This window comes from Scatophagus argus, chromosome 16 (genome assembly GCF_020382885.2).
Source record: "Scatophagus argus isolate fScaArg1 chromosome 16, fScaArg1.pri, whole genome shotgun sequence".
NCBI classification, from domain to species: domain Eukaryota; kingdom Metazoa; phylum Chordata; class Actinopteri; family Scatophagidae; genus Scatophagus; species Scatophagus argus.
The window spans coordinates 14,138,224-14,165,884 of NC_058508.1; the positions used below are offsets into that span (position 1 = coordinate 14,138,224).

General features: G+C 46.9%; 1 protein-coding gene across 5 annotated transcripts in view; it reads right to left on the reverse strand.

The window, feature by feature from the left end:
* Window positions 1-27,661, reverse strand: part of LOC124072792 (BAH and coiled-coil domain-containing protein 1) — a 63,377-nt gene that overhangs the window by 23,710 nt on the left and 12,006 nt on the right. For 4 of the 5 annotated variants that reach the window (XM_046414458.1, XM_046414455.1, XM_046414457.1 and 1 more), the window contains exons 3-7: window positions 10,000-10,182; window positions 3,656-3,781; window positions 1,084-3,441; window positions 378-492; window positions 66-265 (exon numbers count right to left, since the gene is read on the reverse strand). In XM_046414458.1, coding sequence (XP_046270414.1) covers window positions 66-265; window positions 378-492; window positions 1,084-3,441; window positions 3,656-3,781; window positions 10,000-10,182 — 2,982 coding nt within the window. The remainder of the gene's footprint in view (window positions 1-65; window positions 266-377; window positions 493-1,083; window positions 3,442-3,655; window positions 3,782-9,999; window positions 10,183-27,661) is intronic. The other variant, XM_046414460.1, reaches the window with a different exon arrangement.

The following is a 27,661-nucleotide window of genomic DNA, read 5'->3' on the forward strand; positions in this document are numbered from 1 at the left end:
GCAGCACATTTACAATTTTAGCATCTTATTTTCCAAAATTTCCGAAACTATTAAGTTTTTCTTACCATAAGAGTGTCCTGTCATCCAGAGAGACGGGCTTCCAGTTCTTGGCATCCAATGATGGTGAGCAGAATGTGTAGCAGGATCTCCTAATTGGCTAGACTGGAGGGAAGTCCCACCTGGGACCATGAGATGAGAAGTGAGGTCTCCGTGACAGCTGTTGGAGGGGTGGATTCTTGCAAACTCCACCCTTTCCTTATTATCCCTGGAACCAGAGAGAGACAAAGATAAGAACATACACATAAAGATCGGTATACTGAAGGTTTCTAACAACAGATTTGAATTGGGTACTGAGCAGCGACTTTACAGTTGCTTACCTGATATATGCATCTCTCTCTCTGTCCAAGCAAGTCAGACCTATCTGCTCCCCACTCAACCTCTTCCTTTCCTCTTCTGTGGTGGGATCTGAGGGATACATGGAGCGGGGTGGTCCTATGAGACAAACATTAGCTTAATCATTAGCTTTCACTCTTGTGTTCCCTGGTGAGGACATATTCCCAGGTCTCTCACCATTTCTCAAAGCACTACCATAAGTCACAAGAGACTTGAAGTATTGACAGTACTTTTTAGTTTTCACCATTATATATTTATTTATTATAAAACCCACCAAAACCAAAAAACCATACTCTCTCTGGCCTATCATACCTCCATTCCTTCCCTGAAAATGAACTCATGAAAATGTCTGGCAGGACTTTTGAATAAACAAGATAACTAATGTCCGTGAAATTTACAAACTTTTGCTTAAGGATAACAGGGAAGATAAATAATTCAAAACTCAAAGTCAGACAGACATGGTTTATGACTGTCTTAGATCAAACCTATGAGTAGTAAAATCCGGTGGAAATTGCATACCAAACAAGAGTCTTAATGAAATTTAAGGTTTGTCACATGACTTCAAAAAACGTCCAACGGCATCAATTCTTTTCAGGATTGTACAGCTTTAGACCTTGTTTTTTCATGATTTGTGCTCACAGCTAGGTCATTAATGGGTCACAGACAAGAAAGGAGGAGGAGTCTGCTTACCTTTCACTGAGGGATGTACCCTCCCTTGTCGGTTGTTTGGATGACTGTCTCCTGAGCGACAAGGTGGCTCCCTTTGTCTGGCCACAGCCACTGCAATTCCCACTGGTGGCTGCCTCACCTCACTTTCACCATGACCTGCATCCCCCATATCCCGACTCCGCCCGCTGTAATCAGGGCGCTCGTTATCATTGGCTGGGCCCTTTCTGGAAGGTAGAGTCTGTTTGTTGCCCTGCAGGGCACAGCTTCCCCCAGCAGGACCTGATTTGATGCTTCCCAGACCCCCAAATGGACTCTTCTGGGAGACAAGCAGTGGCTGCTGCTGGTTGCTGTACTTTAGCAAGCTCTTCATGGCACTGCTCTCCCCCTGAGCAGGGCCCTGGGACTCAGGTTGCTGCTGTGGCTGTTGCTGACTGAGAGAAGGTGCAGGCGGAGGCTGGGGAGGGGGCAAGCTCATTCCCGGCTGCTGCTGCTGCTGCTGCTGCTGGGAGTGTGGCCCACCAGTGGTCCCTAACTCCATGTAGGACTTCCTCTGTTCTTCCTCAGGTTGTGACATGTGGTGGGGAGCCCTCATGGCCCAGGATGGCACCGTGGGCTGCTGGTGATGGTGCTGCCCACTGCTGTTGCTGTAACCATAGGGAGACATGTCCATCTTTCTTTTCATCTCCTGACTGGTCCCCTGATTCAGCTCAGCAGGAGAAGGAGCATCTGGGCCAGGGCGGCCATGCTGCTGGTGGCGTATCCTGGCCACCTTTTGGCCATCTCTCTGTAAAGAGCAGCTACCTCCAGGACCAGGACCGTGGGCTGCTCCAGCCCCACCATGTTGACCCATGCTTTTACTTCCAAGTGGGGAGGAGTTAGGTGGGGGTCCTGGATGGGAACAATCTCTGTAAGGAGAAGTGTTGACGGAATGAGGGACAGAGTGTCCAGCCTTGGGCCCCTGAGGCAGCGAGGGTCTGAACACATCCATGTCCACACCACTGTTGATACACTCAGCACTGCGTGACCGTACAACCTGATGCTGCTGTTGGGGATGTGGAGGCTGCTGTAGTTGGGGAGGTGGAGGAAGCTGTGAGGGCTGCAGGTGTTGGTGGTGAGGCTGCATCCAGTCTGGAGCCTTTTCTGTTTTTCTGTATGGGTGCTGCTGCTGCTGCTGTTGTTGTTGCTGTTGTTGCTGCTGTTGTTGTTGCTGCTGCTGCTGCTGTTGTTGCTGCTGCTGCTGTTTTCTGTGCCAACTACCATGATGCGCACCTCCCCCATTCTTTTCTATTACCTTGTCCTTAGTATTGCTGGCCCCACCTCCACCACCCACACCCTGGCAATCAGTGTTACCAAGCTGGAATGGCCCATTTGATTTATCTCCCAGGTCTGCCACAGATGGCACAAATGTAGGTCCTGTGACTTTTGGTTCTCGCCCCACATTGGCTGGTCCTCTCTCATGTGATGCAGGGTTGGCAAGAGGAGCAGGAGGCGGCGGGCAGAAGAAGTCTGGGTGGTGGTGCGTATGGTGGGAATGATGTGGGTGGTGTGGGTGGCTGGGGTGAAGTTGAAGGCAGTGGAAGCCTCCTGGGTGAGGATGTGTATGGGGGTGAGCATGAGGGTGTGGATGGGGATGCGTCCCTCCAGCAGCAGAACTCATGTGTAAGGGTGGGGGTACAGAGTAGGAAAGAGAGTGGTGGAGTGGTGCCTGACCCCTTTCCAGACAATCTGAAGGTTGTTCACTGATCCTCATCTCCCCACTTATGCCTTCTTTAGTGCAGCGACTACTGCCACTGGACCCCATATGTCTGCCCTGGCTGCTCCCTCCTCCCCCCATTGTCCCAAGGGCTGTGCCCTCCGCCCCACAGCTGGACATAGAGGACTTAGCTCCTGCTCCAGTTCCTGCATCACCATTTTGCATTTTGCCATTGTGCAGGCAGGCACTGAGGGACTTGCCCATATTCTGAGGGTGTTCTTTGCTGTACTCCATCGTGAGTGATGCCTTGTGCCTCTCCAGGGCCCGACTATTAACTTCCTCCAGGGGTTGAGGGTGCTGTGGATAGTGTGGATGCTGCTGATGGGAGTGGGAATGGTGGTGGTGTGTGGGCTGGGGTGGCTGGTGGTTATGGTGCTGTTGGTGCTGCTGTTGTCTCTCCTTTGCCTCCTGTTTACTGGACCGTTCCTTGTCTTTGACTGGTACCACTCCTCTCTCCACAGAACCCTCTTTAAGACCCTTATGTAGACCTGTGCCTACCCCTGGATCTCTGTCTCTGCTGCAGGACCCTTGAGAGTGTCCTGAACCTGCCCTGGACATTGGTGGCAGACTGTGATTGGCTGAGATGAGAGGAGGCTGGGACGGGAGACCACGAAGATAGAAGTTCTCTAATAGAAGGATGAAGGCAGACCAGTAAAGACAAATACATTAGTGATGAAAGGAAAAGGCAATGACAGAATTAGATTATTCAGCTCTCATGATAGTGTCCCTAGGCATCCCTATATCAATATAGCTAATCAAATTACACCATACTATGTTGTATAAATTGGATTTAAATGTCTTATTTCTGTCTGATTAAATTTTAATCATCTCATGCCTCACCTTTTTGGGTGTCATAGAAACGGTGCTGCCCGTAGATAACTCCACTGTTGGCATGGTGATCCAAGTGGCTCATGGGAAGGAAAGTATGGGCCAGACTCCCTGAGAATCGAGGATACCCTGGAGCTGCTGACATGGATAGCGGAGAGGGGGAGAGAATTGATAAGACAGGACAATAACCACCAAAATGCAGTTATCCAGACTAACCCAGCATAATCCTTCAAGTCCAATGCAGCTGGTGGTGTTCATACGCAAATAAGTACTGGCTCTGCCTGTCGTGTTTGCCTTTCCTGCTGGAGTTCGGAATGCAAACAACACAAGACAAGCTAGGGGATTGTTGTAATGTATGAAATTTGTCTTTGAAACATATGGCTCTTTCTTTACCTCTCTCCTAGAGCTGGCAGTGGCACTTCTATCCATCTGAATTGAGTGATAAAGACAGATTTGGAGCTTGTGTTTGCAATGAAGAGTGAGCTGAGTGCCTGACCTATAATGACCTGAATCAGGGGTAAAAGGTCATTTGGTTGTTGGGCCTGTAAGCCAGTACACCTGGGCTTATTACATACAGCCCATCTGGAGGACATTTACACCACAACTAAACACAAAACTCATTTTGCAGTGGGGTATTCAAAAACACAAAGGTGGAGCACAGAAAAAACATGGATTGAGATGAAAGCCCACTGCAGTACTAGGACAAAGAAACAGCATTGCCATGACAACCCTGCAATTGGATAACATTTAAACAAAACAATGTTAATTAGTCTAGATCTACTTCTGTATAATCATTTCACACAACTACAAGAAAGACATTTTATAATAAAATCAAAGTTCTGTAGATTACAAAAATAGGACAATACTGGCTAGTTCTACTAACTAACTACAGTGAATATTTTTTACTGGGCATATTATGTAATGTGACACTTAAAAACAGCTATGATAAAACCCACGCCCTCCCTGTTACACACATTAAATAAATAATGACAAGTGAACTTAACTATAAGCTCTATCACCATGAGTGAACCAATGTCAGGGCAGGAAGGAAAGAGAAGCAAGAAAAGAAAGACATCACGATAAGAAACTTTTTTAAATCCGCCTCACTGCAGTCAAAACAGACTAGAACTCAACTGTCCACCAGCAAGAGTGTCTCAGTGATCTCTGTGTCATCTAGAGAAATCCAGGTGTTTCACATCTTCTTTTCCATGCTTTTGCACCTGTTTCACCCTCCAGCCTCGCTTTCAAACACAACTCACAGATGAAGTGAAGGAGGGGGATAAAGAGAGGAAAACGTGGCTCTACAAGCTAAATGAAAGACAGACGTATTTGTGTTGGCAAGCATGTGGCCTGATCCCGGAAAGCGCAGATGCAGTTCATTTGGCCTTGTGTGGATGTGTGTGTGCAGCACCATGGTTTTCGCAGGAGCTCCGAGTGTTGAATGTCTCACTTTCTGCCAGTGGAACAATGGGGCCGGTGCTGTGAGCCGGTTCTGGGGAGGGAGGAGTGTTGTAGTGGGCTTAATGACCCCGTCTCAGAGCGGCCTCCGCATGCTCCCATCTTAATTAATGAAATGCACAGAGAGGGCAAACAGCCCTGCAATAACACAGGAGGTGCTGCTTTCTGAGGAGGGCAATGGGGTGATAATTACATACACTCACTTTTTCTCTTTTTCTTTATTTCACCAATTTTTCTCCCTCTTACTCTATTCGCTCTCTCCCCTTTTGTCTCTGTCTGTTTCTTTGCTGTCACAATTAATAAGCACACACATTTATGCCAATTCATCTACAGTTGGAGGGGGGGGGGGTCCTTTGTTTAAGCAAGACGTTTTTCTCTGATTTTGGGAGGGAGAAAAGCAGAGAGCCGTTTGGTAGTCTTTATCCAAGCTGGGAGAGATTTTTTTTTTTGCAGCAGCAGCAGGATGTTGTTTGTGAGCGTGACGATTGACGGCGTAATCCCTTTTCACAGCGTGGTCTGGCTGTGCCCGATAATGCCAGCCCGCTCAGTTTCAGCATGCCTTCCATTGGGGCGGCAAGAGGGGGACTGCTGGGCACGGCAGAGCCCACTCAGCCATTAATCTAGCCAGGACAAGGGAAGCTGCTGCTGCTGCTGCTGCTGCTGCTGCAGGCGACGTGAGCAGGGTGTTAGTGCAGTCTGCTGACTGCACAGCAGCTTCGCTCTCTTTCCCTCCACTCGCTCACACACATAAACAAGTCTGCATCAGCAAGTGAATGACAGAGGGGAGTTCGCAGCCCATGCCCTCATTTCCACGGGCGGAGCAGGGGCGAGAGGCAGAACAAACAGAGCCGCATCCCAGGGAGGGATTTCCAGAAGTTCTGAAGGTATTTTTCACAGCATGGTAGGTTGAGAGAAGCAGGCCGACAGGGAGGACAAAAAGGGGGGCTGGATATAGAACAGCACCTAGAGGCAGACGAGAATTAAGCCTGCTGAATTAGAGAAAGACGACAGAGTGATTCGTTTCTCTCATCCTTTTCATTCCTGTCCACTTGTCTTAAACCTGCTCTCAAAGTGGCAGCACATACAACTGTTCATGGGGGTTATTTCATTCTTGCTAAAAGGCAAAATAACATAAAAGCCGAATTGTATATCGTCTCCAGGGAGAAATGGCTGTAACGTTTCAGAGAGGATAGAGTGAGAGAGCATGGCAGAGGAAGACCAAGAGGAGAGGAGGAGCAGGTTTAGCTGCCTGTCAGGTCTGCTAATTGAGAAAAAGTGACAGAACCATCAAGACACAGAAAGAGTGGAGGCGGGCTTTGGGGGAGGAGGGCAAGCACCGTGGTGGATCTCTTCAGGTTTGACTAATTGAAAGGAAGGGATGCAGGCTGGCATGAGAGAAACAGAGAGAGAGAGAGAGAGAGAGACAGAGTGATGGAGGCAGGAGTGTGGAAGAGAGGAGAGGTGGGGTGTGCAGCTTAAATCCTACAAAAGAAAAAGCTAGGAACTGCTAACAGAAGGAAAGATGGACAAGTGAAGATAGGTTTGGAAAGGCGTATCAAACAGAAGTGGATTAGACAGGTGTTCGCAGGCAATTGTGTGTGTGCATGCATGTGTGTCTATATGTGTTGACAGAGATATGAGATTGCGATTGTTTTTGGCATAACGTAGGAAGCCATTTGGACCACAGCCAGCTGGCCTCAAGCCTGGGAGGAGCCTGCAGGTTTTCTTTTTTGTTGTTGTTGTGTTTTTTTTTTTGAGGGGGGGGGGTCAATTTGTTAAAATTTTTCCACTCAGTTGATTCAGTGAGGTTTGCACTAATATGAAATCTTTCAAAAGCACATAGGACCTAATCCATTTTACAAGGTGTTATGAAAAACATTTCACATTACATTTATTAAAACGGTCACAATACACGGCATCTGTCTCTGTCATACACTGCTGCCCCTCTCTCTCTCTGCCTCCCTCTCTCTGTCTCTGTGTCAGCGAGGCCAAGTCTCCTCTCAGCAAATGAATAACAGACAGCGTGGTGCACACAATGGCTGTTACTGTATTTGCCAATCAATCTGAAGAGAGAATCTGAAACAAAAACCTCTTTTAATCCGTGCTACCCTCTGACATCATGGAAGCCACTAATGGCTTGGTTCTTGGCACTGTCACCTTACACAAATATCTCAGCATTTGTAAGACCATATACGGAACACTTTCCTTTTCCCAACACAATAAATCTTTAAGCAGAAGTCAGCATGGGATTTTTCTGTACCAAATTCACTGTCTCCCTCTGCCAAAGTTAATCTTGATCCAAAGGACCATATCACCACAGCTATGTAGAGATGTTATTTATAGGTTTGCTTAACATGTCACTCAGTTAATGGTTTGTCAAGTCTGTTCCCGATAGAAATGTGGTCTGTATGTATGACTTAAATGGCCCTCTGTGAACACGCTCACAGCATGTCATCACTAATGTCTGGGTTACTGCGAATAAAGCAGAAAACGCATCTTTTTCTCGCCACTTGGCCTTCCAACTCCAGAAATCGAGCTCTCTTAATTGATTTAATTAGCTTGAGACTGGCGACTAGTTTTTGTCACAAATCCAGATTCAGTTTTATATACAGGAAAACACTGCATTTTGGAAAACATGTACTATTGAACATCTGTGCTTACTGGAATAAAAACATCAGCCACATTTATCTTTTAATTGTCTATCACGACATGAGTTTTGCAGCAGATCTCAATCCAAATGTTCTAATACTAAAGCAAGACATTCAGAGAGAATTGTGCAGACTTGGCAACGACACTCCTGAAGTGCTTTCATATTATTATTATATTTTATTTGACTTCTTTCTATCTATAACATGATTCTGTTTCCAAAGCCTGTCTCAAGTACTGTATTGAAAAGAAGAATTTGTTTTAATCAATGTAGCTCATAAAGGTAAAAAAAAATTGAAAAAGTGTTCTATCCACACTAAGTGACTGGTTAGCTCATGACTAATGAGATCATTATCTATTGTTCCATACATGGTATTATAGCTTTTTAATCTGCGGAAAATGTGTCAGAAAAATAGCAGAGACAAAGACGTTCTGCACCATGACAGGTATATGCCAGAGACATGGGGATCATACAGTAATCTTTGAATACAAATTTGAGCTGCTATGCTTGGATTTGCATGCAAACAGCCACTTTAAAAACACTTGCAAAAAAAAAAAAATCTTTAAGGTTACAAGTGACACACTAATGCGCCGACACATGCGTGCACAAGTCGGTGCCTGCTCTGCTGCTGGTGGGGTTCTGCTGTCACCCGGAGAGAGGAGGCGAGAGTCTGGGTAATTGTGCCGCTCATTTTGATGACTTGCTTTTTATGCAAAACAGGAAAAAGACAATATGCAATTATCTTGAGGAGGGAACAGCTGAATGTGGTTGATGAACAGTCTGGATTCAATCATGCTCTTAGTGCGTTATATGCAATTAAACTGCAATAGAGATAATGGCCTCCATTGCCAACTGAGTAATAATCCCAGTCATAATCACCTCCATTACTTTTATTAGGCTTGGCATTATCATCATCAGTCTTATTAATATTATTCTACTTTTCTACGAGTAGAAAATCTTTGACAATGAAACCCTCAAACTAGAAGGTAAAAAAATGATTATGAAATGAATTTTGAGGGAAAATGTTTCAGAGTGATCTGATTTTAGAGTTAATATCTCACTCAACTTTATTCTTCCTGTCTCTGTGTTTATTTGAAGAAGACTACAGTTTCACCGATTCTCACCACTGTAGCAGCTGTCCACTGACTCAACCCCTGGTGGTCAGGACATGAGAGTGAGGTGAGAGAGGGGGGATGAAGTGGCTGGGAGGCATTCAATGGCTTAACACACAAAAAAAACAGACAGCATCTCAGCTGCAAAACACCCAATCAGCCCCAGTCACATGCAACTGGGGCACCGCTGATCAGTGACCACAAATAACAAACACTCCCCACTGGCGTCACCCCCCCACCCCCACATGGACTAACAGCTGGGCTATTCTTAGAAAATAAAAAATAAATACAAGAGGGCTGAAATAACAAGACTGTCAACTCAAGAGAGTGGATGACATTGGGTGGCCATCACATTGTGTAATTAGCAAAAGGCTATGAACATGTAAATCTAAAAGTGACAGGAGTGAAGCCAAAGGAAAGCAGACCTTGCATTAATAAATTAGTGGGTGGCACTGAATAGGTTTTACATTTATCTGTCATCCTTAGCCTTTGAATTCCTGAAATACCGCAGCAGATTAATCTCTCCGCTTTATCCTTGGTTGACCTCCTGGCTGTATGTAAGCAGAAATGTAACATGTTAAACTGAGTGTGTGTGGATATTTTACTGACTGTGCATGTGTGTGTGTGTGTGTGTGTACAGCCAGGCTTTTGTAATGCTGAGCTTGTGTGGGAACTGCATTAAACTGTGATGGAGACACCAGCTGAAGGCTCTGCAATCACTGCAACTTTTTTTTTTTTTTTTTTACTGGCCTGCATTTTTGCCTGTGCTGCTTCAGAGAGTTTTGAGTGACATTCCTGCTGACGTGAATCGAATACCACAAGATTCCTTGGCTGAACTTTTGACCTTGCGTCCCCATCCAGAAACCATGGCACAGCTCTCTGTCCCAAACATGCTGGGCCCTGGCCTATTTTGGTTCACAAATAAAAGGGCGGGAGCCTGATTCTTGCTACATGATTACAAGTTGCGCTTTGGTGGAAACCTAACACGGCCTAAAAATACACAATATCAGAGTAACAATACACCCTGCAAAGCTCTGTCTCCAGTACTGCCAGGACATGAATGTCTCCTCATCCAGACAGTGCGGTGACATGAGGGGGTGAGGCTGTGTGTTTGTGTTCAAATGTGTGATTTGAAGTACCTTCATGCGAATGGGGAAACCAGATTTGCGAGGCGCTGGAGTGGGGTCCGCCCCGGAAGGAGGGTGAGGAGGGCGAGGAGGGCGGCCGGGAAGGGTGAGACGGGTGGGAAGGTGGGGTACCCAGACTACTGGCCAGAAAGGTCCCCATGAAGGAGGCGGAGGAATTGCCCATCAATCCACTGCCTGCATTCCCATAGGGACAAAGGTAAGAAGATAAAACATGGTTAGAATTAGAGGAGTGCATTACACTGTTATCGCCAATGTGACCGAAAGTAAAGAAAACAGCATCAGACTCTACATGTAGACGTAAAAGGACGAAGCTCGCTGGTCCTCTAGGTGGAATCATTATGCCAGGCAGATTTAATCGCTGCCCTGGGGAGAGGGTGAATAAGTGAGAGTGTACATGTGTGTGAGGGAGGGTGTGAGACTCTCCTCCCCCCTCACTGACAGAAGAGTCCTCTCCCCTCGTCTTCTCGCCCCTCACACCACCTCTCCCCATGGGCAGACAGAGGTCTCATCTCACAGCTGAGTACACACTTTCTCAGGCTCTCTCCCTCTCGCTCTCACACACTTTTGCTCCTGTTCCCCAGTGTCCCTTTCTCAATTTCTCTCCCTCCCTCCATTATCTTACGCTCTCCATCTCTCACTTTCATGCCCTCAATCTCTCTTATGCTCTGCTCCATTTCACCTCCTCTCGGTCTCTCTTTCTTTCACTCTTCCTTTTTCTCTGCCTGACTGTCGATCTTGTACTCTGACTTTGCGCACTTTGGTTCCATTTTGGCGTGTACGCTGTTTCGCTCCTTTGCCTTCCTCCCTCTGCTTTGTCAGAGCGGCCCTTTCCGCTCTTTCCCTCCTCTGTCCCATCTCAATGCACACAGATAACACTATGTTAATGCCTCTTGCCTCATTGTCTCTATTTACTCTCTCCTTGTCCCTGTTTCTTTGTGACACATTGCTTTGCTTTGTTCTTTACTGTAATGATGGCACCAGCAGAGCAATCTGTCCCTGGCTGGCTGAACTGTGTGTTTAACAAGACTATGATGAGTAATTGACCATTCCTACCAACGCCCGTGCAACTGGGGGCTGATTGTCTATTATGCATTGCTGGGCAAGTCAGAGAAAACACACTGATTAACCACTGCTTAAATTACATTCCCATTACGTGCCCGCCTGTGCACTTGAGCGAGTGGCCCGGATGCCCGACTCTGTGCACACTCATTTCCCCCAAGTCACACCACCATGTATTCTCATGCATATGTATGACTACGCCTGGATGAGAGCACACATGCACATACTTGCGCACACACGCACACATAGTGTTTTAACATATATTGTGCGCAAGCTGTGAGAACGGAGGGGAGAGGAGCGTGGTAAAAATTCATTATCAGCCCCTCACGACGAGCTGATCTAACAAGAAACCCTGTTTGATTTGATTGTCTTTAAGCATGAATCAGTCCAAACATGAATCGATCCTTTTCTAGGAGTGTGAGAACAATTGTGTGGAAGTCTTAATCAGCTAGGCAGTGAGTGAGCACATCCTCTGGGCAGACAGGAGGGATAAACCCAATCAGTCTGCCACTCGCTCCTGCACTCATGGGCTAAAGCACAGGAGCATGTAGAGGTGCACACACACACACACACACACACACACACACACGCACGCAAATAGGCATGGACATGCATTCTTGCACACATACAGACAAACCTCTATTACACTTTGCACCACTGGCCCAGACAGGTGGAAATCCCCCACAATCCCTAACCTTACAGAGCTCTACCTTGAAAACTGACCTTAAAACCAACCATGTGTGGGTGTGTGTGTGTGTGTGTATTCACATGAAGGTCTATCACAAACTCATGGAAAAACAATAACAGCTTAATGTAACACTGCAATGCAAAGTAGCCTCTGAAATGTGGCCACAGGAGAAAACCTAAAAAGCAAAGTGAGTTATGTGCCTTGTTTCAGTACTGCTAATTATTGATGTTTTTTTGGTGTCATTTGTTTGAATGTTTTATTGATTGTGTGGCACAGCAGGAAACCTGCTATAAAATGATTTTTTTTTTAAAACTGTACGTCAACCTTTTGATTCAAAGTCAGCCAAATCATTTTTTTTTCTGATGAGATATGAGGGATATACAAATACAGAAGAAATGCGATCAATGAGAGATAGAGCCTGATGACCACTACAGTATCTTTTTTTTCTATTTTTCAGCCCGCCTTATGCCGCCCCTCCTTCTCCGCTGCCACCTCCTATCACCCCTAACCCTGCAGAGCACTCCTGGCAGAGTTCTGTGGAGTGTAAAGTGGGGTCTGGGAGACAGCGTGGGGTGGCCAGCGTGCTTGCTAGGCACACATCCAGGTCCCATCATCCAGACACCCAGGGCTCCTGTATGGCACCGCACTCCTCACTGCACACTCGTCGGCTCGCTCTTTCTGCCTGTCGCCCCAAGGAACCCCAGCTTTCCTCAGTGCCTCCGGCTCACATAAATCAGATAATCCTCCTGCATTATTAACAGCCATGCCCCAGAGAGAGAGAAAGGGCGAGAGAGACATGGAGAGTGACAGAGAGAGGCCGCGAAGCCCCTCTTCACACACCCTGAGAGGATGGAGCCTCCGCCACAAAGACAAGGAGAGGAGAGGAGGACAATACACTGACATCTCGATGTCAGGCAAGGAGATCTTTGAAGTCTAAACTTATGTTAGGGAAGAAGAGGATTGAAAGAAAACCTTAGGAGGGTCTCGGATCAAATCTTAGACAAAGCCATTCCCACAACACAACCACATCAAACCTCTCAGTGATCCAGTTTGGCCATAGGGTGTGTACTGGAAGATGAGCTGATCACTGGCCCCGTCTGAGCTGTAGCAGGTATAGAACTGTAATACTGTAGCATTCACCTCTGTCACACTGGCTCTTGCTGACTCCACAGACTGTCACTCAGTAAAGTACCCCTACCTCTGCTGTATGTTGCTTGCCTCCCGTGCATGGTGCTGTGCAAATCTTTTTCGCCTGCATTTTGCTCAAACATCATATCACACCACAACTGAATCTAAGGCGTCTGATATGATGCCCATCCATCCCTCATTTAAAACCGAAACGAATCAGAGGTGTTGGTTGTTGGTGAGAAAATGCACACGTTATAAAAGTGGCCCGTGCTGCAGCAGTTTCAGTGTGTGTGCCAAGCAAAGCATTGGAGAACAAGTGGAGCGAAGGTCCGAGGTATGACAGCACCAGTGCTGGACTCACCATAACTGTTTGTTTAACAGCTTATTAAATTGCGACATGGATCCAGGGAGCCTGCCACTGCTAAACCAGCTCCTTGTAAAATTTGTGTGTTTTCTCTGCTTGCGTTTTTTTTTTTTAAAACCCCTGTTTATTTATTTCTCCAGTTCTTAAGTGGTGCCAGCAGTGCACTTGTATGGGCTCTTAAGAAAATCGGGTCATGTGCATCCTAATCGGCGCCGATCCCTGACAGCGATGGAGAATAATCCTATTAGAGAATTAAAGGAGAGGGGAACATTGGGATGGGGAACCCCCACCTCCCTCCCCTGACATCTAAACATCCCTCCCTGACACCCTCACCGACACAGTTGCGTTCAGATGTACAAACACAGAAACAAACACACAAATTTCTCAGAACCTCTGGAGGTGGAGGTGCTAACTAGTGCAACTCCACCCACACAGGAACGTGGGTAGAGTAGAGTGAACGAGTCCACTTCATGCACAACAACCAAAACACACATACACGAAAATGCAGTGATGTGGGCCCAAGCAGAGGCCCCACTGGATGGCACCAAGTGAGCGGCAGGCGGGGAGGCGGAGCAGGGAGAATGAAGGCCCAGTTGTCATGGGAACGAAAGAGAAACAGCGCTCGAGGCAAGGAGGCTGAATGCTAGCTGTTACGACTCCAGTGGGCGGATGCAAGCGGTCAGTGTGCTGCTCGGCAACAGCAGCCCTCCCAGCCTATCTTGAAACCTCACCCAAGCTCCTGTGCAGCTTTGAATTTGGTTTCATTTGATCGGTCGCTGGTTGTGAGGTGTCACAGTCTTTGCCCTTTTTGGATCGCTAATTCAAACACACGAACCCTAAATGTAACTCTAGGGTGAGTAGTTGTTTGGTGCTTTAACAACAAATTATACAATAATAAGATGTAAAGGGATTCATCCAAGTGTGGGCTGAGCAGTGTTGGAGAAAAAAAAAAGCTGAGAAGACAACAAGCAACCGCCCACAACACGTTGTTCTTTTGAATGCTGGGAATCAGATCAAAATTTCCTCCTGGAGAAATACACACACTCATTCACACACACTTGTGTGTTTGGGCATGTGCCTGTGCACACACACACACACACACACACAAGCATAGATCTACGACCATTGTCTAAGAGAACGTAAAGTACAATTATTTCACAGTGCATCATATTTCCCTGTCAGCTGTTGTAAAATGAGCCAAGGTAGTCTACATGTCTCTGTCTTATCTGCAGACGGCAGCCTGAAGGGATGGATGGACGTGCTGTCTAGACAAGGACACCAGACAGACGACAAGAGATGAGAGTGATGGTGACAAGAGAAGGAGGGAGGGAGAGAGAGAAAATTACAGGTGTGACTGCATCAACCTGTTCTCCACAGCTCAGTGATCAGCAAGCGCCAAAGAAGGGAGGACAGAAGAAGAAGAAGATGAGGAAATGCCAGAAGAGATGGAAACACACACACACACATTTATTACACCTCCTATCACACAACGTGAATGAGCACAAGCCGGTTGAGGTTGCACACTCAGCGGTCAGTGCCATGTGGCAGCCAGGCTCTCTAGCTGTTCACAAGCACACTGAATGATTTGTCATGTCCTGTAACACACACCCCCTTCCTTCTCATCTCAAATAAATTAAATCAATATCGGCAAAAGTTAGATGATCAAAGAGAAAACAAGAAACCTAATGACACAGCAAGACACCAGACCACATATTGGTAACATCAAAATGAGACTACAGAGTTTTTATCTTCAAGCCATTAAGAATTTCTGTTTTTATGTGGCCTCAGCTGTGAATCTTAATGGTTTGGCGCTTTAACACTTGACTAATATAAGAAAGGAGCCTAAAAGCAGGGAGTAAAAACTGAAGACAGAAACAAATGTTAACTTACCAAGTGAAAACATACTGAGCAGGGTGTCTGTTGGTAGGAGTTTCAGTCAGTGTCTTTCTCATCAGACTTTCCTACCGATGCAGTTCCATGTTCTGCCCAGGAATTCAGACGCCCAAAACGAAGCCAGCCAGACTTTCCACACACATACTCGCTTATAAACACACAACTAAGTTTTTGACCGTCTCTATTAGCACAGGGAAGCTGGATTAGACTGGGCAACTGTACGCACTAGCAGCCCCAGACAGACTGCACACGCTACCCCGGAGGGCCGCTGACTAACCCAGCGCCTACTTCCTCACAATAAAACGCAGGAGGAATTTCAAATGGCTACTAAAGAGGGGGGATTTCCTTCAAACAGTCAAAGTCATCTTGAAAACATTAGCACAACTGGTAGCCAAATTCCTCCTAACTTCGGAAACAACTGTAACATCAGTTTTTTTTAGTTGTTTGTCCCCCCTGGTTTATAAACCCCCTCCCTGACTTTATCTTTTCGGGTTGGTGGGTGGTTGAATGGTGGGATAGAGGGAACCGGTCCCTGTACAACTCAAGTAGGAGGCTGGTCTGATCAGAAACATACTTAAGCGAGAGAGAGAGAGAGAGAGAGGAGCAGGCGGTCCAGTCCTGGAGCCGGGCCCAGTGCAGGGGTGGGGGAAAGTGCCAGCAGCGCACGCCTCCGACACTCTCCACACTGCGTGCCTGTGGAGTGAGTTTGGTGGATGTGGTCAGCGCGGGGGTGGGAGAAGTGGAAAGCGAGCGGGAGAAGCAATTGGAGAAATGGATGGAGGAAGAGAGTGAGAAAGACTGTCTGCACTAACATCCAGAGGAGGGGCAAGGGGCGACAGTTTAGACTAGAAGTGTAGATAAGGGTGTGAGGGACTGTGAGAAACTTTGAAAGTGAAAGAGCAGCAGAGAGTGTGTGGGAGTGTGTGTTGCTGAGCATATGTGAGCCTCTGTGTGTGACTGTGTGTGCGTATGGTGGTCGTCTCACTGAAGTTGACAGTCTGTGTTTGCAGAGTGGCTTTGTGGTCAGCCACTCGCTCGCAATTGAAGCGATGGCAGAGTAGAAGGGATTCTGGGAATTTTTTTTTTTTTTTTTTGCAGAAGTGCTATGCAAATAAAATTGGCTCGGGGAGGTCAGTCAGAGCACCCCGCCCACTTCACCCAGCTGTTTATACAATACACAAGTTGACATGATAGGGATAAGAGATTCTAATCCTAAACAAATTACTCCAACTTGCCTGTCCTGGCTTGGCAGGGAGCCTGAAAACAACAATGGAACCACACAGGCCACGACGCTACAGCGAAAACAGATATGAGAAAATGTCGCTGAGGAATATTTTGTTCAAGTAGGGGTGGAACGATGTCAAAGAGCGCGCACACTTCCCACTAATATATGTTTCTCCCAATATATTCTCTTTCTTGCACTCTTTCTCTGTTTGCACAAGAGTCACATGTGTGCCACTACCTGGCCGGCCTCCTCCAGGGGTAGCCCACCTGCATTTTTTGACCATCAATCATTCATAAGACTTTTCAGAGAAGGTTATCATTGTCAAAAACAGGCTCCACCTATAATCTGATCACTCCTGTGCCAACAGCGGTGTGAAGGGAGGCAGGGGTTGGCAGACGGGAAGAGATAGCAATGTCTGGAAGAGCTCCTGCTGAAGAGGCGTTTTATGGCCACTGTAAATAAAGAGCTGGACATACAGCACTATCGTGGCTATTTGCCGAAGAGCAGGCCAGGAAGTGTGTTGTTTACAAGAGAGACAATAAGACTTCTTACAGTCAAAGTGAGAAGGCAAGGTGAAGCGTACAGGGGAAGAAACCGGGGCAAGGGTGAAGATCTGAAAGGTAAATCACAGGGCATGGGAATGTGGCTCGGCCCTAACGCTACTGAAAGACCAGAGACTGGATGTAGGACAGAGTATCTAGGACATTAATGATTGGACAAAAGGCTCAGGTAAAGGCCTATGAGGTTTGGACTTGTTACTGTTGGGACTGTGCTCAGGAGTGCTTGCCCGTGCTCCATGTGAGAAATGTAGTAGTTTGCTGAGTCACTGGCCTCATCTGTGGAGAACAAGCAGACATTCCAGGCTGGGACACAAGAGGTGGGAGGACAGATTTGAAACAGCAGCAGGACCAGGCCAGGACAAATGAGCTCAAGGTCCATTACCCTTCCTTTTGCACCCACCCACACATGCACACTCACATTCCCTACTCCCACAACACAGATTTAATAGCACACACAAGAAAAGAAATGTCACACCAAAATCACTAAACTCTGCTTTCAGTTTCTCCCATTCTGTCTTTTCTCTGAGAACTTAAATGTTCATGATGTAACAGGAAGTGCACATTACACGAGACTAATGCAGTTTTTCCTCCGACTGGATTCTCATTACAGGGTGTTTTCTCTCCAAGCACCAGCTTGTTGTTTTCATCAGCATTTTACTTTATTAAATTTCCCTCCATGCTACCTACGAAAGCAATTGCTTTTTTGTCTCTTGGTTCAGATAAAATGCAAGTCTTTCTTATGGAATGGCCAATAAAGGCCTGACATTTTGCTGAGCGCTTGCAGGGCCAGGCGCACTTTTTTCTTTGTATACAGGGCAGCTACATGCTCCTCAAGGAGAACCATTTGTTATCTGTCCAAACTTTGGTGAGTGTGCTTGTTAACTGACCCATTGTTACATGAGAGTGTTTCAGGGCCGTTTGCAGTGTTCCGGCTCTTTATTCCCGAGGCATGAAATTGTGATTACCATAGTGGGGCTCATCCATCTCATTCTCTCATCCACACACGCACGCTAAACATCCGCATTTTTATTTTGCATTCTCCCTTTTTCTTCCCCTCCATAGTTGTCTCTGTCCTCCTCTCTCATGATGCACACACATGCACATGATACACACACACAGCAACACATCCAAACACAAAAAGAGCCGCCCACAGCTGCGTCAGGCCATCTCTCTAACAATCCAATCTGTTTTCTTTCCCATGATGTTTCCCATTGGCACAGGGAGGAGAAAATCAGATTTACTCCCCCACAGGGCCCATGCAGTTGCACTGATATGGAAAATGATTTCAGTGCTGCTTGAGCCCATAAACATTATTTTGGTCTCCCCTGTTAATGACACATTTCTTCCCAGCATTGTGGATCTCACAGAGGAAGAGATGAGTGTAAGGGGGGTGGGGGGGGGGGGGGGGGGGGGGGCTGAAGAAGGGAGGAGGAGGAAGAAAGGAAGGGGGGAGGAATCCTCCAGGGCCTCACATACAACAGGGGAGTCCTTCACCCCTCAAACTGCATCCTGACATCCAAGACTTCTCTCAACCTCTTCCTCATTCACACATACACCCAGAAACACATGCACACACACAGCTAATCAAGCATGCAGGAAGTTAAATTGTCACGGCATTCAAAAAAAAAAAGCCCCCCCAAAAAAATCAGAGCACAAAGATATCCCCGCTGGAAAACGAGCAGAGTCAAAGAGGGATTTCTCACCTCTCTTTCTCTATCTAGCTGTCAGCCTGATTCCAAACACACTGCATTTGGCTCCGGGGCTCAAAGCAGCCATGCTACAATTGTGTCATAGAGCCCACATATCTTTTATTGGTGGTAGCAGCCAATATAGCAATCCCCCCTCCTCTTCTTGAACACAGGGATAAAAATTGTACTTTCAGTGGTAAGTTACAAACACTTTCTGCCCAAGGCATATTGTCAATGAGAGGAGCACACTGTAGCCTTGAGTCCTAAACACAAGTCATTTAATATGATGGTGTTATAAAGAGACTCCAACAGGCCAATAGCGAGGCACTAAACCTGCCATTTGGCATCCATTAAAACCCTTCCGTAGGACCAAATTCAAGGAAAGGAACAGGAAATAGCCACGTAAGCTATGACTAAAAAGTGTCCACCACGTTTGAACATTTTCTCACAGGTCTCTCAATCTCTAGATTCAAATATGGGATTCTCATAGTTTTCTTGTTCCATTGGAAACATCACATGGAATGCTCTGGATCTGGTTTGTTTTACAGCTGATGACTGATCTGTCTAAATCCATTGGTTTTGTGTGCTGGCCATGGGGATGGATGGGTGACTAACGCCGGCTTGCGTGCCATGTTTCTGCCGACACAGCCAGAGCTCAGCCAGCCAGGTCACGGACACAGACATGCCTGGAAGTGGGAAAAAGACAGACTAAAACAAGTGCTCAGCACTATTGTCTCTAATTAGTCCCCTGTTAACTTTTGAACTTAATTGGTTAATTGAGATGTGGTTAGACTGGGCAGGTTTCCCCTCCCTCAGGGTGACCATACGGCTCCAGTATTTCAGCCTGGCACTGCCTGGCACAGGAGGTGGCTCCCTCTCTTTCACTCTCTTTTTGAGCATCCCACCGCTCCAGCGACGAGGAGTAATGATGTCGCACAGGAGGCAGTAAAACTGTGTTTTGCGAGTGTGTTTTAGCAGAGATTGTACCCATGCACTGCACATATGATTGTGCCACATCAAAGCAGCTGTTTGACTACCCAGTCCTGGGTGGTCTAAACCTCTCTTCTCCCAACCAGCAGCGCTAGATAGATAGGCTACAGAGAAGTGGAGTGTGGATGTGGGTGGATGTTACCTCACCACAGGCAAATGTGTTCTGTCGAACTCAGAAACCAGTTTGCTTTGGAGGAGACACGAACAGCGTGAGGATGGAGAATAAAAGTGTGGTGCAATACAAGCACCGATAAACGCACACACAAACCCAAAGGCGTCACATTGCTTGAGTCTCCCCATCTCCTCTGGTTGATGTTTAATGATACTCACAACACCACATAAATCTGCAAGCAGCTCGATTCATTGGGGCAGATTTTGCCTGCTGCCTTCCCTTTTTCACTTTCATCCCCTCTTCTCCCTTTGCTCCTTTGAGCCCCATCACTCATTCCCCTTCTCAGTTTTCCCTTTCCGTCCTCACACCCTCTCCATCATCCCTCCATCACTCTCCCTCCTTCCTCCTGCTGCTCAGCTCCATATTTCTGTCCTCCCTCATCATCCTGCTCTCTTTCTTCAGTTGGCGTCATCCGCGTGCTTCAAAATGGAAACACTTTCTCTTCATTTTTTGGGTTTTTAAAAACCGCTTTCCCTCCCACTCCTTCGTCCCACGTGCACTCGTTTCTCTGCTCTTGTTCGTCCATCACTTTTCCTGAGGCCTGAGAGGGTAATGAACGTCTTGTTTTATGGGGAGTCGCAGGTTCACCCCTCACTCCGTAAGAAATGCCCATAAATCAGCATCCCAGCATTCAACTGGCAACCAGGGCCAGTTGGAATGTCCGGTTCTTATCCTCCCATCCTCGCTTGCTCGCTCGCTCGCTTCCTTTTCCATCTGTGGCCCGGCGCCTCCTTTAGGTCGTGGAGAGCAGTGCTGGATTTGAGGGGCCTGGTGGTGGTGAAGAGACTGCTTTTGCTGGTGTCCTTTGAGTTCTCTTGGATTGGCCTGTAATATGATAAAGTCCTGGAGTGATGTGTGTGAGAGAAACAGAAGGCAGCTCCCTGCTCTGGCTTCTCTCCCTCTGATGTAGCCTGTCAGAAGCGCAGAGACAGAACAGCGTAGATAACGGAGCAGAGAGCCGCTGCGCCAGCCAGCCAGCCGGCCAACCAGCCAGCCCAAGGTCTTTCTGCAGCCCTGAATATAATTTGCTGCTGGTTCACAAGGGGAACAAAGGAGAAATGTTTAATTCTTCTAGCGTTGGCCAAGACAAATGCAAGCATTTGTTCTGATAACCTACAGACAAGGGGAGGGAAGGCACCTGGGTAACCATGGTCAAATGATATACAGTATTACCTTGTAAAGAACACACTGTATACTACACGTGCATTTCCTTGACTTCTGTTGTTGCAAAGCTTCTTAGCCATAAGGACAAAACTCCAGTTGGCCCATACTGATAACCACCTTCTTCCCCACTGTAGCAGTCTATACTCTCAAGTGCGTGCAAGGTCAGCCAAATCACACAGTAAATTCTTTCATGATATGACAAACTGGGCTTTAAAGTTGAGTTATGTCTCCCAACTGCTGACACTGGTCATCCATGGAATGCCGTTGCCGGAGCCTGCTCAACATCTGCAGCAAAACACTTGAGCAAAGATGAGTAAAATTAGGAGCATTTCCTGCAATCTGTACAGAGGAGAGGAGGTCATCCTCACCCGAACATGAGCACAGATGAAGTGTAACACAGAGCAGGGCAGCCATAAAAAGCCTCTCCTCTCCTCTCCTCTCCAGCTGGTTAGCTTGATGTAGGTTTTCACAGCAAGGAGTAGAAAAGGCACAATCCAAGGTCAAACCAGGGAGACAGATGGGAGGGATATCATCTTGATCAACTGCTCATGGCTTGTCTGTCTGGTTGGTTGGCTGCACAGCTACCATTGCAGTCATCTATCTCCCTTACAGTGATCACATCTAGCCCACAGAAGAGGTGGGCTGGCCCGACAGTCACGTGTTATGCCCCCTCACTTTGTATTTGCCTGCAGATCGTATTCAGATCCGCCTTAGGAGAAGAAAGCCCTACACAAGAGGCTTGTAGCAACTGATCGAAGTTAACAGATGTTCTTCAGCTGCTCCTTTTGTTTGCCATAGCACATCCTCAAACACACCCCGACATGCACACACAGATACACACTGAAAAGGAACAGAAAAACACCATTATATGCACACGTTATCGGGACATTTTTGCTCTACTGGTAGTGTTTTTGAGTCTTAAATTAATACTCCACATCCCAGAGTAACCATTAAACTGAACAGTGTGCCCATGACGGGACATGCTGGATTTTGTTATTTTTCCCTATATACGCTTAGCTCTGCTGGTCATAATACATGTCAGCACCTATTTGTTGGGCCAGAAACCCTCAAGCTATGTGACAGGCCTGGACAGTGAAATGATTTAGGGAATATGTGGAGGGAAGACAGGGACAGATGCGGAATTAAAGGAAGGAAGTATGAGGGGATGTAGCACAGAGAAACCTCAGCTGGGTGTCCTCATATCTGGAGGAGGGCAACTGCTCTCAACAGGTTATCATAAGTGTGAGCTAAGCTCAGTCTAGACCTGGCAGAGGCCATAATGAAGTGAAAGGGGGGGGGAGGCAGAGGGGAACCGGGAGAGACAGGAAAGGAGAATAAAGAAGAGTTATTAGGGTGATGTGAGGCAATGAGGGGAAGAGAGCTTACTGAAATGTTTTGACACAGAAAAATAGCAAATGTGACACCGGTACTTAAACAAGGGTTTGAAAGGCAAACCACCACCATCTCTCTTTCTGTACCCTCTCTCCCCTGCTCTGTTTCTTTCTCTCTGCTCAGTTTGTCACACACTCAAACAAGTGATGTTTGCAGCTGCAAATTTCACAGACTGCTCATTCATTTAAGCCCGATGGCAGAGCTCGTCTCATGACTGTCAGCCTGGCCTTCGTTCTCTGCCGTGTTGAGCAGTGTGAGCAGAGTGCAGGTCCTTCACCCAGATTACTGAGATCCTAAACACCCCATTATTTTCATGAGCTCATATGAACACCAGGCAGTCTGGCAGCATGAACATTCCACACTGGGACCACAACTTGATTACACTACTGCAGTAGTGTGCATCATCAGTTATGTATTTTTTTGTCCTATAGTGATGCCAGCATCAGCAGCAACAGCATCTTTGACTTGTAGTGCCATGTGACACATTCCCTCACAGCCAATGTGTGAGTGTGTGTGCGTATGTGTGTGTGAGTGTATGTGTGGTTTCTATCTCCTTACTGTATTTGTTCTGGCACAGTGTTCTATTGTGGGGTTGGGCTTTGCACTTCTCAGATAAGAGAGCAGTTATGTCAACACTGGCTGCTGTGAAGGAGCCGCCTGGTCGTGTTGACATTCTACAACACTGATTATTTACTCTGACCACACAGTTTGGCCATCATCTGGCCTCTAATGCACTAATGACCAGAGGCCTTCTGAGGTGGAGCCCCCTCCTGGCTCTGCCCGGTATTGACTCTGAGCTTGTCAGGTGAGACAAAAGACGAGGTGGTTGGGGACAACTAATGGCTCTGAAAAGGCCCAAGTTTAAACCACACTGCCAATACACTGAATAATACAAGGTTGACGAATGCCTTTCACAATACACCAACCCCTTGTAGACTCGGGCAGCATGAGTCTGCATATTGAGCTGAGCCGTTCTATCAGCAAAGAGCCAGTGGAGCAATCCATGCATAATTAGGGAAGAGGGGAGGGGGTTAATTGACTTCTTTGAGAAAGATCCTGATTTCTATCAGCCAGTACCATAATCATGTGAGCCAGGGCTCTCATTAAGCCCCCTCCCTCATTTATCTCTCTACCCCCCTAACCCTTTACCCTCTCCCTCCCTTTCCTCTCTCCTGCCTCGCTTTGAAAAAGGGTGAAACCCCAACCGCTCCTGCTGTGTGCTCAGCAGGCCAGGAAAAGGTGAGGCCCATTTATAGCTAGCACCAAGGTGCACTTACATGTGCACATGCACACGCTCCAGACTGCAGTTGACCTGACTGTGACTTTCATGCAATAAGATGCTATCATAGTAATGTACTAGCAGGTACTAGCTGCAAACCTTCGCCCACGTGTCCCTATGGCCAGAAATGTTCTCCACACTGACATGTTACTATGTCTGACAGTAATGTTCAAATTACAGTGTAATAGGAACAGCACTGAAGCAAGTGCTTTGAATCATTTACAGGCCGACAGTATGCGCTGCCTAATGACACGCATTCCGAACAAAATACAAACGAAATGCATTACAATGAGATGTCAACAACTATGAATTTTTGTAAAAGAATATCCACCAAGACAAGGCTTCTGATTAACAGGGGTTTAACTAGATACAGAGAGCGAGCAGCTCCTTCCTGGACGCTTTTTTTTTTCTTCGGTCATTGGAAGCAGTAGAAGATTTGGAGAAAAGCTGAATTCCACTGAGAGAGAGTGAGAGAGAGAGAAAAAAAGGATGACGTGGAGAAAAGAGATGAAAAGTGACAAATGAGAGATTTCCTTCACAAGCTCATAAATCAGTAGATGCAGGCAGGGGCAGTATGAGGCCTCCTCTAAAAAGCCAAACTTTTTTTTCCTTTCACAGCCAGCACTAACCCCCTCTCTGCCTTCACGCACATACAAACACACACAAACATATGTGCAGAAACACATACACTAGAACGCACACTTCCTTCGTTCCTCTTTGCACACTCTCCCAGATGGTGTGTGCTGGAATGGCATCCCCATTGCTCGCCACCAATCTGGTTGTAGCGCAGTGGCCTGGCTGACTGGCACAGAAACACGTCTCATAAAATCACTTACAGTGAGAAGTGGTGCGGGCTTCAAAGCGGGGCGCCTTCGAACCAGCCCTGTTAAAGGGTCTGTGCACGCGTGTTGAAATAAATCCTGCTCATTCTGTCACATAAAAACACACAGGGTGGAGGGCTGAGGGATGAGGACTGGGTGGTACAGCTGCTGCTACAGGTAAAAGGGACAGACAGACGAGGGAAGACAAGAGAAATGAGCTATTCAGAGCGGCTGCTATATGCACACAGTGGGGTGCCACACACTGTGGGATGTGTGGAGAACTGAGCGCAGAGGCACCCTGCTGGGTTTGGAGGTATCTACTGAGCTGCTGGGGAGCAATAGGAGTGAGCAATGGGAGCAACTGTCAGCAGCCGTTTTGCACCTCCACTGTTTGTGTGGCCGTTGTTGAATATGAGACTAAAAAGCACTGGGCACAGACTGGACATATGTGCACTGCGGAGGGAGGGCAGTGACTGTGGCCTGGTCGAAGAGCTGGGAAGGCTCAGTCAGTGCTGGGAAATTTGAGCCCCGTGCAGGACGGTCCCAGAGACTGCGGGATTGATGGAGATCCAAAAGGACTCAGGATCTGCTTTCATTCTGAATGTTCACCATCTGCTTGGCTGGAAAGAGAACCCGCGGAGCTGGAGAAAACTCTGTCAACTGACAGATGAGACAGTGAGTGTAAATGTGTGTGTGTGTGTGTGCTTGTGCAGACAGTGCGTCAGTATTGATCCTCAAAGCAGCTCCACTTTCTGAAAGAAGATCTGTCAGATGCAGATACACACATTTACACACAAACAAAGCGTTAATACTGTATATTACGGATCTCATAGCTTAACTAAAATTGCTTCTCTAAAATGACACACATCTCTATCACAACCACATGTTCCAGCATATAAAACCATCCACTCCTTCCCACACAGCTGCACGGTTTACTCCACCTCCATCACGCCAGTGGTATTGATCCGTCCAGTTTCCATGTGTACAGACAAGTCTGGTCTTGTAATGCCCTGTGACCAACGATGACCAAATCTCTCCTCACACCTCACTCGTTTGTCACACAGTAGCCAGGAGCATGCAGACTGTCCACAACACAAAATAACATGTCCTTTTTTGTTTCCTAACAACCCCACAAGCAACCGAGTCCATTTAGTATCTCTTAGCAGCCATGGTCTGTTGCTGACTTCCAAAAGCCCTCCTGCATGAAAATACCTCCTGTTTGGTCCCTTGTGTAATCCACTGAGTAGTCCTAGAAACACACCAGCCTATCTATGACCTATCACTAACCCAGGAAATAATCAACAGAGATGAACGCAACAAAATACCCATTATTATGTTGAAAGTTCTCTCTAACCTCCTGACCCCTGAAGAAGCCACAGTGGTCTCTGTGTTCCTCCTGCATCGTTAAAAGAGAGTTAACACAGGCCTAAGGGCCAGTGAAAAAACAGCAGACACATTCCAATAACTGTCATCCCAAATGCTGGGAATGCAATGTGATTTACAGCACGTGCCAACCAAACAGTAAACCACAAGTTCTTTCAAATGGGGGGGGAGGGGGTGCTTCTGTATACTTAAGAACAAGCTGTTCCACGAGCAAAAAAATGAGTAATTAAGAATGAGGCAAAAAATGAACAGAGCTTCTTAAAATTCCGAACTGATTATTTATGCAACAGACTTACGGTATAATGTCGTAAAAATCCATCTGTGTGCGTTAGTATTCTGATTACTGTCACAGATACATCTTCTAATCAATGTTGTAATTGAAGCAGGTGGATTTGCTACATGCCACAACAGCCCTGTGCACAAGTGGAGAAGAGAAAGATGGATGGAATATAAAACGCCCAGGGCTGAGGTAGAATTAGGCACCTGCATCAGCCCCCCGTCCACCCCCACATGCTGCCCCCTCAGCTGCCTGCCACTCTGTCTCCTCGCTCACTCCTTTCATACAATCTCTCCGCTACACAGCTCCTTTGATTGCTCTTCCTGTGGGCATATACACACACACTCACATAACACAGGCATACACACAAAAACACACTTCTTCCGTACTGTTCTGAGACAGTTGCGCCAGCTGAGTTTTGATTTAGAAAGAAAAGTTGCCTTTTCCACGAATAAAGACAGGCACTCCAGAAAGGAGCAGAGCACAGTTATCAGAAAGAAAACACACAAAAAAGCCCACACGCACATGTATGCAAGCAAAATGCATAACTCTCGGAAAACATGCCAAAAGCACAGAAAACCACTCTTAACAGCAAGTTTAATACACACAGGCAGCCACCCACACATAGCAAACACACACAGTCACACGTGCATCCACACACCCTGCCATTATGCTGTATAACCAAAAGGCATTCAGCCATTTCAGCAGTGTTCTGAGAGCCAGCCAAGTGAGAGGTCTGTCAGTGCATTAGCCAGCATGTAATCATAGCCCAACCTCACTGCAATTAGAAGTGGTTCTAATTCTTCACTGGAAACACTTCTCCCACCGCTAATAGTTTACTTTACTCCAACAGCTGACAGACCCAACCCTGCCTCTCTGCCTCAGCTTCCTAATACACACACACACGTTTACGCAGATACACCCACAGCTGTAGGTCATCTGTCAGTACGGGAGATCAAAATGGATCCTGGGAATAGTCCCCAGTCATGTCCCACTTGTGCCACATCAATCCCACGAGTCTTTTTGAGGCTGTGCTACAATTCACCTATGAGGTGCAGCTCTGTGAGTAAAGCCCTCCTCTCTGCCACCTTCCAAGAAAAAAAATCTCCTACTTTACCAAACATGACAGAGAGAAATGACAGCGAAATCATGAAACAATTGCAAAAATAAAAACCCGAGAGCTCCTAAAGGCTCTCTGTAGATGAGGCAGGCGTGTGAGAGGAGGGTGGCGAAATAGTGCTGGGGAAACGTTAGCTAATGAAGACTGAGGAAGAGAGAGCGCTCCCTGCACTGATGGTATTGCTATTAGCCTGTGAGTCGGTGCACTTGGGTGTCACTTCAAAGCATTCCCCACTATTAATCAGAGACTATCCAGCCCTCCAGCAAAGGCCCCGATGGCTGTGCCGCTAACTACCCCCCTCAACATCAACACAATGGAGCCATCATTATGGCCGTTACGCTACGCCTCGGCCAGACAGCGCACCTTTATCTCGGCATATACGTTACATACTCACGGCCAATTAATTTATCTGCCATGTCTCTGAATAAAGGTAGTGAAGTGGGGGGTGGT